The sequence below is a fragment of the Cervus elaphus genome, chromosome 23, assembly GCF_910594005.1.
Source record: "Cervus elaphus chromosome 23, mCerEla1.1, whole genome shotgun sequence".
Lineage (NCBI taxonomy): Eukaryota > Metazoa > Chordata > Mammalia > Artiodactyla > Cervidae > Cervus > Cervus elaphus.
Window position 1 is genome coordinate 22,803,059 of NC_057837.1, and position 12,585 is coordinate 22,815,643.

General features: G+C 37.3%; 1 protein-coding gene across 7 annotated transcripts in view; it reads left to right on the top strand.

Moving 5' to 3' along the window:
- MLLT10 (MLLT10 histone lysine methyltransferase DOT1L cofactor) overlaps nt 1-12,585 on the top strand; it is a 217,849-nt gene that overhangs the window by 109,157 nt on the left and 96,107 nt on the right. For all 7 annotated transcript variants that reach the window (XR_006337182.1, XR_006337183.1, XM_043884647.1 and 4 more), the window contains exon 9: nt 4,707-4,802. Coding sequence is in view for 5 of the 7 variants with exons in the window: in XM_043884647.1 (XP_043740582.1) it covers nt 4,707-4,802 (96 nt within the window). In the remaining 2 variants the exon portion in view is untranslated. The remainder of the gene's footprint in view (nt 1-4,706; nt 4,803-12,585) is intronic.

Below are 12,585 nucleotides of genomic sequence, written 5' to 3' on the forward strand. Positions count from 1 at the left end.
GACTGGTTGGATCTCCTTGCAGTCCAAGGGACTGTCAAGAGTCTTCTCCAACACCATGGTTCAAAAGCAGTTAGACCACTTCTTGAATCTCTTCTCACCATTTTTGAGGCTAGGGTTTGAGGACTAAGTGTCTGTTGCTGATTCCAGAGGAAATGTCAAGGGTGCAATGTATAAGCTCAACTGGGACAGGGTGCAGTTTTTGGTAGAACTCCAGGCTCAGCTCTCTTTTCTAATTCTTGATTAAATATCTTATGCTAGATTTTAATTTCTTAACTGTGTGGGGATAGTTCACACAGTTATGAATACCCTCTGATGTTATATAATTCATTCCTAGCCTAGATCGTTTACTTCCAAAGAGTCAGTACTCTCCCTTTCCCTAGTCTTTCCTGTTTCTGCTCTAAAGCCTGCACTACTCTTTAGGTAAAGAAAGAACAAATTAAATAATCAGGAAAAGCAAAAGAAAAGGTTGTTTCTCTGCAGATTTGGGAGTTTTTGTCATATTTTCAGAATTTTAGCTAATTGGAAGTTTAGGATTATTAACGCTGGGCTGGAGGAAGCAGAAGCTGGAATCAAGATTGCAGGGAGAAATATCAATAACCTCAGATATGCAGATGACACCACCCTTACGGCAGAAAGTGAAGGAGAACTAAAGAGCCTCTTGATGAAAGTGAAAGAAGAGAGTGAAAAAGTTGGCTTAAAGCTCAACATTCAGAAAACTAAGATCATGGCATCTGGTCACATCACTTCATGACAAATAGATGGGGAAACAGTGGACACAGCGGCTGACTTTATTTTTCTGGGCTCCAAAATCACCGCAGATGGTGACTGCAGCCATGAAATTAAAAGACGCTTGCTCCTTGGAAGGAAAGTTACGACCAGCCTAGGTAGCATATTAAAAAGCAGAGACATTACTTTTCCAACAAAGGTCCATCTAGTAGGGTATGGGTTTTCCAGTGGTCGTGTATAGATGTGAGAGTTGGACTATAAAGAAGGCTGAGTGCCGAAGAATTGATGCTTTTGAACTGTGGTGTTGGAGAAGACTCTTGAGAGTCCCTTGGACGGCGAGGAGATCCAACCAGTCCATTCTAAAGGAGATCAGTCCTGGGTGTTCATTGGAAGGACTGATGCTGAAGCTGAAGCTCCCATACTTTGGCCACCTGATGAGAAGAGCTGACTCATTTGAAAAGACCCTGATGCCGGGAAAGATTGAGGGCAGGAGGAGAAGGGGATGACAGAGGATGGGATGGTTGGATGGCATTACCTACTTGATGGCACAAATACTGGAGTTGGTTGCCATTTCCTCCTCCAGGAGATCTTCCCAACCCAGAGATCGAACCCAGGTCTCCTGCATTGTAGGCAGTTTCTTTAGTGTCTGAGCCACCAGGGAAGCCCAGTTGACCCTATAAATATGGGTTTATTTCTGGGCTCTGTTCCATAGTGCTGATCTCTGTGTCTGTTTTTGTGCTAGTACCATACTATTTTGATTACCAACAGTTTGTAGTATAGTTTAAAATCAGGAACTGTGACATCTTCCGCTTTGTTTTCCTTTCTCAAGCTTGACTGTTCGCATAAAATTTTAAAGTGAAACTCATATTAACCATTTTACCAGATCTTTAAATATTCCTTCAGAACGTACTTTTTAAATGACCATTACATGGTTGTATAATAATTTTTTTAAACCATACCTGTGTTGTTGAACATTTAGATTATTTACAGCTTTTTTCTCATTGTGAATAGTAGTATAATAAGCTATATTTGAACCTTCACTTCTTAGAGATGAAATTACTAGTCGGATAATATATCTCTGGTTTCTAATTCTTACGTTTAAAATGGTCCATTGCATATTTACATTCTCTTTAGCATTGTATGCAAGTGCTCATTTCACTGTAACTTGGTAATTAGGTCTTATAATTAAAAACAAAAATCCAACAGTTTTGGTGTTTAAAAAAATTAGGTAATAGAATAATATTGCCATTAGTTCTTCAGTACTTGGTTGCACATTTTTTTGTTTAGTGGCTCGTTTCTTTTGTGAATTGTCCTTTGTGCATTGTTTCATAACATGTTTATTTTTTCTTACTGATCTATAAACATTTTAAACACAAAAATACAGAACATGTTAACTTATTTCTCAGTTTGTTTTTAGCTTTTTAATGATGTTCAAATTGATGCAGAAGTATTTGAATTTGAATAGCTAAAACCACCTTTTCTATTTGACTTTTACTTTGTTTTATGCTTAGAAAAGTCTTTCCTTCTTTAAATTTCAAATTTTGAAAAACATTTTCTTCAGCCTCTTAGATTATTTTAATTTTTGTTTAACTATAAAATAATCTGTTTAAATTTTGTCTTGTTTTTGTATAAGATATTTTTCCTACATTATTAACCACTTTTTCTAGTATTATGAAATAATTTCAGTCTTTCCTGCTGGTTTGGAATCCCATCTTTGTCATATGCTAAATATTTAGATGTAACTGAGTATTTTCCTGAATTTTTTTCCTCTTCTGTTAAAATCAGTCTCTCTCTTTAGTGTGAAAGTCATTACACTGCATTGATTCATATTTCACAGGCCTATATTGTGGATGTAATCTATTCACAATCTCTCCCAGTGAACATTTACAATCTCAGCATATATTTCTTGGTGTATTACACAGGACCAAAGTGGTGTATTATTCCATTATGTCTTACATACATTTACGTTTTCATACATATACATGTACACATTAGTTTTTACTCTTCTGTTCTCTCCAAGATTGTAGCTGTTGTTTGTGAGTGTGTTATTCTCTCAGTTGTGTCCAGCTCTTTGCGACCCCATGAACTGGTGCCCACCAGGCTCCTCTGTCCATGAGACTCTCCAGGCAAGAATATTGGAGTGGATTGCCGTTCCCTTCTCCAGGAACCTTTCCGATCCAGGGATTGAGCCGAGTCTCCTGCATTGTAGGCAGATTCTTGACTGAGCCACCAGGGAAGCCCCGTAGAGATTGTTTATCTTGTTTTTCAGCATCGTTCTCTATAAAATATATATAAAATTATCCCAACTCTTGTACCCTTGATGAATAAAGCCCAATATGGGAAGTAGAACATGAAGAAGGATGGAGAGGCTCCTGTATTATGTTTATGGGAGAAAAGTATTGATATAGAACTTACTGCAGTCAAGGATCATATTTATAAACTAGATTGTATAGTTAACATTTGTTATTTTGGTGAACACAAAAATTCCATTATGTGTTACTTTTAATTTGTACTTTCATTAACTCCTATTACCTGGTTGTGAATTTTGGTTTTGTTTGAATTATCTACTGTTGCTTGGTAAAGCACTTGACGATTTTTAGTGGTACACATTTTTTAGTGTTTAGGGCTCAGCACAGTTTGTGTTTCCTTCACATGGTATCAGCTGGGCCTAATCATGAGCCTGCTCTCAGCTGGTGGCTGGTGGGTGATCTAAGGTAGTCTTATTTACGTGTCTCCAGTGACATGCTGCTGACTGCAGGCAGGGGTTAACCCCAGTTCTTCTCCATGGGGCCTCTTTTTCTGTCTAGCCTCTCTACAGGAAAGTGTGAACTGACTCTACATGATAACTAGAAACTAAGGCGGCAAAGGTGAAAGCCCTAGAGGGCTTCTCAAAGCTCTTGGCTCCTCAGCTTGTATATGACATCCCCATACAAAGAATTAGAGACATGATTCCTTATGATCTGTCACAGTTAAAATAACTTCATAGTAACAAAGTTTGCTAAAAAGTCTGAATAAAAACTGTTACTTTTATTTTAGGTTTTCTTTTTCTAAAGTATTAACCTTGCTATAGAGAGGTATCTTATGTACTTAAATCAGTAATTAAAAACAAAAAGGAGTCTTAGGTATTATAGTAAAACATCTATCCTTAATTTGTACACATTTTGTTTTGCTGATGTGCTCTCTCTTTTAGGGCAGGGCCAGTGGTAGTCTTCTTTCATGCTTGAATAGATTAAGTGCTCTGAATGGTTAAACTTAAATACTATGAGTAATAAGTTGAATTAACTCTTTCAATAGTGGTAAACTTCATACACAATACTCTTACCTACTGATTCAAACAATTGAGAACAATTTGGTTAAAGTATTTTGATGTTAAATAAAGTTGGGCTCCTAATATGTAGTTAATTTTTTATTAATTGAATTCTTTTTATATTTCAATTCATCAGTTTTAGCAGAGATAACTGATTCGTCTGTTTTCTGAGTAAACATCAAAAAGAATTTCTTGTCTGAGTTTCTGTGCACTGGTTTGTAGTTTATGGGCCATAGAATTTAATGCATGGTGTTGGAGAATCTGATACCATTATGAGGTGATAGTGCATGTCAAAGTATATATAAATTTTAAAGTACTATTTATGAAATGTATACAACAGCATTTGGTATTTTTAATAGAACAAAAATAATTTGTCAGATACAAATGTAGACTTCAGTTTATCTTTTAGGTTGGTCAAGGATAAGAAAACAAATCACCTTAATATAACTTAGAATAGTAGTACTATATAATGTAATATATAGTAATACATGTAGTAATGCCATCAGTATATTACTAGTATTGTTTATGATGTCTGATTAGAAGTGAGTTTGGTTTTTTTGACAAGCATTTATTAATATTTTAAATTACTTGAATGTAATTATAAATATCTTTATTATGTATATGTCAGTTATAATTTAAATTTAAATTGTATTTTACTTCTGTTCATTTTCAGAAATATAAAGAAAAGGACAAACACAAACAAAAACATAAGAAGCAACCAGAACCATCACCTGCATTGGTTCCTTCCTTGACTGTTACTACAGAAAAAGTAAGTTTTAAGTGTCATATTTTGATTTATGTAATAACTAGTTTTGTGCTGACTTTTACCTTTTAACTAGTTATATGCTGCATTTTGAAAATACTTGTGGAATTGTCTTGGTTCCTCCTAACCAATTTTACCTCTTTGACACTACATCAAGCACATTAATTTTCCCTCTCTTAGTCCTTTATCCTATTTTCTCTTTTTTCTATGCTTATTTCTTAAGAATGTTAAGAAGTAGGGGACATCATTGACATGTATATTTTGGGCTGTACAGTGGGCTTCTTCCACCTGTGATTTTGAATTCTGGCTTCAACACTTACAGACTTAACTCTTAGGTTAATTAACCTCTCTGTAACTCAGTTTCATCGTTCGTAAAGTGCATTTAAAGCAGTTAGAACAATATCTGGTTCATAGTAAGTATTACTTAGTAAATGTGAAATATTACTAAGTTATCATGTGGTTAACATGAAAGCAAGTGGAGACAGGGACAGGCAGCTGGGATAGTACTGTGAAAGGAAGTTGAGGGGGTTGCCGGAGGAGAAGAGACCAGGGTGAGAGGCCAGTCTTGTAAGACTATATAAGCCAGTGGAAGGTTTTTGATTTGAGTGAAAAGTGAGCCATTAGAGTTTTGAGCTGAGATGTAACATGGTCTTAGGTTTTTTAAGAACCTGCGGCTACTTTGTTGTATATGGACTATAGAGAGTCAAGAGTGAAAGGAAGGAGGCCATTAGGAGGTTATTGCAGTAATCCAGAAAGGGATGGTGGTGACACTAGAGGATTTTGATTTGCATTTCTTCAGTGACCTATAATTATGTTAAACATCTTTTCATGTGAATATTAGCTATTTATATTTATTTATTTATTTTGGTGAAGTGTCCACATCTATCCACTACCTCTCGCTTTTTATTGATTTGTTTTATTACCGAGTTTTGTGAAGCATTATGTGTTTTGGGTGCAAGTCATTTATCAGATGCATAGGTTTTCTTTTAAAAGTTTTATATTTTTATCTTTTACATTTAGGTCGGTGATCCATTTTGAGTTCATTTTTGTGTATGACGTGAGTTATACATCAAAGTCCACTTATTTGAATATTGATAATTCAGTTTTTCCTGAGCCATTTTTAGAACAGATTGTCCTTTCTCTATTAAATTACCTTTACCTCCATTTGTTGAAAGCCAGTTGACCATCTGTGTATGGGCCTATTTCTATACTCTAATTCTGTTCCATACCACACAGTCTTGATTACTATAGATTTATAATGATGCTTGAGGTCAGATAGGGTCCACCTTCCAAGATTTTACTCTTTCATAGTTGTTTGGGCTATTCTAGGGTCTGTGCATTTGTATATGGATTTCAGAATTAGATTGTCAGCTTTTAGAAATAAAACTGCTGGTATTTTGAATCAAACTGCAGTGAATCTACAGATCTTTGGCGGGGGAAGTATTAATGCCTTAATAATACTGAGTTTTCTGATCTGTGAACATTGTGTGTGTTTGTGTATTATAGCATCTTTATCCACTCGAATGTCAGTGAACATTTAGGTTCTTCCGTGACTTACCAGTTGAAAATTGTGCTGCTGTAAACTTTGGGGTGCGTGTACCTTTTTGAATTAGCGCTCTTATTGTCTGTTGTGGATATTTGCCCAGAAGTGGGATTGCTGGATCCATATGGTAGCTCTACTTTTAGTTTTTTAAGGAACCTCTATAGTATTTTCCATAGTGGCTATACCAGTTTACAGTCCCACTGACAGTGTAGGGGAGGGTTCCCTTTTTTCAATACCTTCTCCAGCATTTATTATTTGTTGACTTTCTGATAACCATTCTGATCAGTGTGAAGTGATAATTTATTGTGATTTTTATTTGCATTTCTCTAATAACTGGCAATATTGAACATCTTTTCGTGGGCCTTTTGGCCATTTGTATGTCTTCTTTCAAGAGATGTCTACTTAGGTCTTCTGCCATTTTTTAATTGTATTGTTTTTCAGGTATTGAGTTGTGTGAACTGTATGTATATTTTGGAAATGAAGCTCTTGTTTGTATTTTTTGTGAATATATTCTCCCATTCTGTTGGTGTTTTTGTTTGTTTTGTTGATGATTTCCTTTGCTGTGCAAAAGCTTTTAAGTTTGATTAATTCTTATTTGTTTATTTTTCCTTTTTTTTTTTTCTTTTGCCTTGGGAGGCTGATCTAAGAATACTGTTACGATTTTGTCAGAGAATGTTTTGCCTACATTCTCTTCTAGGAATCTTATAGTGTCATGTCTTGTTTTAGGTGATTAAACCATTTTGAGTTTAATTTTGTATATGATGTCAAGGAGTGTTCTAAATTCATTGATTGACAGGACTTCCCAACATCTCTTGCTGAAGAGACTATTTGTTCGTAATAGATGTATTGATAGTTTTTTTTTTTTTTAATCTGTTAATATGGTGAAGTATGTTAGTTGATTTTCCAGTGTTTAAAAAAAATACCTTATATTCCTGGGAAAATCCCACTTGGTCTTGATGTATTACGATCTGATTATGTTGTTTATTTTTCTAATACTGAGTTGTATGAGCTGTTTGTATAAAAAAATCCACTTGGTCTTGATGTGTTACGATTTTTATATACTGTTTAATTCAACTTTTAGAAGTTTTACAGAAAATTTTGGCTCTCTTCATGAGGGATGTTGGCCAATAGATTGCTTTTCTTACAGTGACTTTGGTGTTGGTGTCAAGGAGTGCTGGCCTTATTAGAATGAGCTGCAAGTGTTTACTCTTGTTTTCTGGAAGAGTTTATATAAAAATTAGGTAATATTACTTAATGTTTGCTAGTATTTACTTTTAAAGCTATCTGGGCCTAGAGTTTTCTTTAGAGGAAGATTTTTAACTGTAATATCATTTAAAAAAGAAATATAGGGCTGTTTAGGTTATCTATTTCTTGTTGAGTAAGCTTTGACAGTTTTTCATAGTTTTTTTCTAACCAGTTTGGCTATGAATTTTTATAATCTTAAATTATTAGCTTTTGGATTCAGTGAATCCATGTCTCATGCTGCTTCTTGATCTGCATACAGGTTTCTTAGGAGGCAGGTAAGGTGGTCTGGTACTCCCATCTCTATAAGAATTTCCCACAGTTTGTTGTGATCCACAGGGTCAAAGGCTTTCACATAGTCAAGGAAGCAGAAGTAAGTGTTTTTCTGGAATTCCCTTGTTTTTTCTGTGATCCAGTGGATGTTGGCGATTTGATCTCTGGTTCCCCTGCCTCTTCTAAATCCAGCTTGATCATTTGGAAGTTCTTGGTTCATGTACGACTTAAGCCTAGCTTGAAGGATTTTGAGTATTCCTTGCTAGCATGTAAAGAAAGAAAGAAAGAAAGGAAGTGAAGTTGCTCAGTCATGTCCTACACTTTGCAATCCCATGGACTGTAGCCTATCAGGCTCCCTCCATCCATGGGATTTTGCAGGCAAGAATACTGGAGTGGGTTGCATTTCCTTCTCCAGGAGATCTTCCCGACCCAGGGATTGAACCCCAGTCTCCTGTGTTGTAGGCAGATACTTTACCTTCTGAGCCACCAGAGAAGTCCAAGGAAGCTAGCATGTAAAGTGAACGCACTTGTGTGGTAGTTTTGAAACCGTTTATCTCAAATTGGGACTTGAACCCATGTGCTGGGACTCAAACCTAACCGAAAGCCAGTTTGGGACTTGAACCCGGAAAAAACTCTGCTTGGGGCTCGGACCCAGACAAAACCCACAGTACCTGGTTTCAGGACCTAATGAAACTCAGATTCTTCATGGCTTATCACTGAAAGAATTCAGTAAGAGACAAAATGATAGGTAAGAAATGGATTTATTCAGATTCAGAGGGAAGCACACTCCACAGACGGAGGGTAGGCCATTGCAGAGGGCAAGGACGGCCGTGAAATGTGGTCTGGTTAGTTTTTATAGGCTGGGTAATCTCATATGCGGTAGTTTGAGCATTCTTTGGGATTGCCTTTCTTAGGGATTGGAATGAAAACTGACCTTTTCCAGTCCCGTGGCCACTGCTGAGTTTTCCAAATTTGTTGGCATATTGAGTGCAGCACTTTCACAGCATTATCTTTCAGGATTTGAAATAGCTCAACTGGAATTCCATCACCTCCACTAGCTTTGTTTGTAGTGATGTTTCCTAAGACCCACTTGACTTCACATTCCAGGATGTCTGGCTCTAGGTGAGTGATCACTCCACTGTGATTATCTGGGTCATGAAGATCTTTTTTGTACAGTTCTTCTGTGTATTCTTGCCACCTCTTCTTAATATCTTCTGCTTCTGTTAGGTCCATACCATTTCTGTCCTTTATCGAAAACATCTTTGCCTGAAATGTTCCCTTGATATCTCTTAATTTTCTTGAAGAGATCTCTAGTATTTCCCATTCTGTTGTTTTCCTCTATTTCTTTGCATTGATCGCTGAGGAAGGCTTTCTTATCTCTCCTTGCTATTCTTTGGAACTCTGCATTCAAATGGGAATATCTTTCGTTTTCTCCTTTGCTTTTTGCTTCTCTTCTTCTCACAGCTATTTGTAAGGCCTCCTCAGACAACCATTTTGCCTTTTTGCATTTCTTTTCCATGGGGATGGTCTTGATCCCTGTCTCCTGTACAATGTCACGAACCTCCGTCCATAGTTCATCAGGCTCTCTGTCTATCAGATCTAGTCCCTTAAATCTATTTCTCACTTCCACTGTATAGTCATAAAGGATTTGATTAAGGTCATACCTGAATGGTCTAGTGGTTTTCCCTACTTTCTTCAGATTAAGTCTGAATTTGGCAATAAGGGGTTCATGATCTGAGCCACAGTCAGCTCCTGGTCTTGTTTTTGCTGACTGTATAGAGCTTCTCCATCTTTGGCTGCAAAGAATATAATCAATATGATTTTGGTGTTGACCATCTGGTGATGTCCATGTGTAGAGTCTTCTCTTGTGTTGTTGGAAGAGGGTGTTTGCTATGACCAGTGTGTTCTCTTGACAAAACTCTGTTAGCCTTTGCCCTGCTTCATTCCATACGCCAAGGCCAAATTTGCCTGTTACTCCAGGTGTTACTTCAGATGTTCAGGCTGGTTTTAGAAAAGGCAGAGGAATCAAATTGCCAATATCCGCTGGATCATCGAAAAAGCAAGAGAGTTCCAGAAAAACATCTATTTCTGCTTTATTGACTATGCCAAACCCTTCGACTGTGTGGATCACAATAAACTGTGGAAGATTCTGCAAGAGGTGGGAATACCAGACCACCTGACCTGCCTCTTGAGAAACCTGTATGCAGGTCAGGAAGCAACAGTTAGAACTGGACATGGAACAACAGACTGGTTCCAAATAGGAAAAGGAGTACGTCAAGGCTGTATATTGTTACCCTGCTTATTTAACTGATATGCAGAGTACAGCATGAGAAACGCTGGGCTGGAAGAAGCACAAGCTGGAATCAAGATTGCCGGGAGAAATACCAATAACCTCAGATATGCAGATGACACTACCCTTATGGCAGAGAGTGAAGAGGAACTGAAAAGCCTCTTGATGAAAGGGAAAGAGGAGAGTGAAAAAGTTGGCTTAAAGCTGAACATTCAGAAAACTAAGATCATGGCATCTGGTCCCATCACCTCATGGGAAATAGATGGGGAGACAGTAGAAACAGTGTCAGACTTTATTTTTTTGGGCTCCAAAATCACTGCGGATGGTGACTGCAGCCATGAAATTGAAAGCCACTTACTCCTTGGAAGGAAAGTTATGACCAACCTAGACAGCATATTAAGAAGCAGAGATATTACTTTGCCAACAAAGGTCCGTCTGGTCAAGGTTATGGTTTTTCCAGTGGTCATGTATGGATTTGAGAGTTGGACTGTGAAGAAAGCTGAGTGCTGAAAAATTGATGCTTTTGAACTGTGGTGTTGGAGAAGACTCTTGAGAGTCCCTTGGACTGCAAGGAGATCCAACCAGTCCATCCTGAAGGAGATCAGTCCTGGGTGTTCATTGGCAGGACTGATGCTGAAGCTGAAACTCCAATACTTTGGCCACCTCATGCGAAGAGTTGACTCATTGGAAAAGACCCTGATGCTGGGAGGGATTGGGGGCAGGAGGAGAAGGGGACAACAGAGGGTGAGATGGTTGGATGGCATCACCGACTCAATGGGCATGAGTTTGAGTAAACTCTGGGAGTTGGTGATGGACAGGGAGGCCTGGCATGCTGTAGTCCATGGGGTTGCAGAGTCAGAGGCAACTGAACTGAACTGAATTCCATATGCTAATGAGTAGGAGGATTATTCTACCGATTTTTGAGAAAGGATGGAAATTTCCAGGATTTGGGCCATCGCCCATTCCTTGGTCTTTTGACAATGAGGTGAAACTGTCATGGCACCTCTGGGTGTGTCATTTCACTTACTGATTGAGGATCAAGGTCTGGTTTTTTCAGCCGTCTTGATCCTATTTGATTCTAATTTTTTTGTGTGTCCTTGGGGTGTGTTATTCTTTCAAAAGGTGTGCCCTGCCCCTTTCCTTCCTGTTACATTTTGAACATTTTTTGGCATTGCCTTTCTTTGGGATTGAAATGAAACGTGACCTTTTCCTGTCCTATGACTGTTGCTGCTTTCCAAATTTGCTGGCATATTGAGTGCAGCACTTGTAACAGCATATTTTAGGATTTTCAATATCAAAGGCTGGAATTTATCACCTCCACCTGCTTTGTTTGTAGTAATGCTTCTTAAGGCCCACTTGACTTCGCACTCCAGGATGTCTGGCTCTAAGTGAGTGACCACACTGTTGTCCGGGTCATTAAGACCTTTTTCGTATAGTTCTGTGTTTTCTTGCCACCTCTTCTTTATCTCTACTGTTTTTATTAGGTCCTAGCTGTTTCTGTTCAGGATTTCTTGTGCCCATTTTTGCATGAAATGTTCCCTTTGTATTTCCAATTTTCTTGGAGACATCTCTCATCCTTCCGATCCTATTGTTTTCCTATATTTCTTTGCATTATTTACTTAAGAACACTTTCTTATCTCTCTTTGCTAATCTCTGGAACTCTCCATTCAGTTGGGTATATTTTTCCTTTCTCTTTTGTCCCTTTGCTTCTCTTCTTTTCTCAGCTATTTTTAAGTCTTCTTGAGAGAACCATTTTAAAAACAAGCACCTAAGAAAGCTATAGTAGACCTGAAATATGAGCCAATTCAACATAATGAAGATTGATAAAATTTTCACACAACAGTAAGATACAAATTCTATTCGAGTTCCCATAGACTGTAAACGAAGAGACACTAGAACTTATTTGGGGACATAAAACAAGGTGCAAACATTTCCTGGTCTAAAGATATTGAAATCATACAGAGTCTGTTCTTTTATCACAGTGTAATTATGTTAGAAATCAATATCAAAAGATATTTGAAAATAACCCACTTATTTTCAAGGGCAGTGTGACCTTTACTAAGCGAGATCTTTGACTTAGCCGTCAAAGGCCTCAATAAAGTTGGACTGAAAAAAACAGAGTGATTACAGAGAAGAAAGCATTTAAATGAGAAATTAGTATCAAAATGAGAAATTAATATTAGAGATACTTTAAACAAAACCCCACGTATTTGGAAATTAAATGTCCACTTTTAAATGATGGGTGAGAGCAAAGAAAGTGAGAGCAAAGAAAATTAGAAAATATTTGTAATAGCATAAAAATGAGCAGATAATTCACCAGACTTTGTTACATGCTTCTGAAGCTGCTGAATGCAATTAAATACAGTGTGGAGTCTTGAATAAGGTATGGAAATAAATAATGGACACTAGCATGAAGTTTTGTGAAATTTGAACAAAATCTC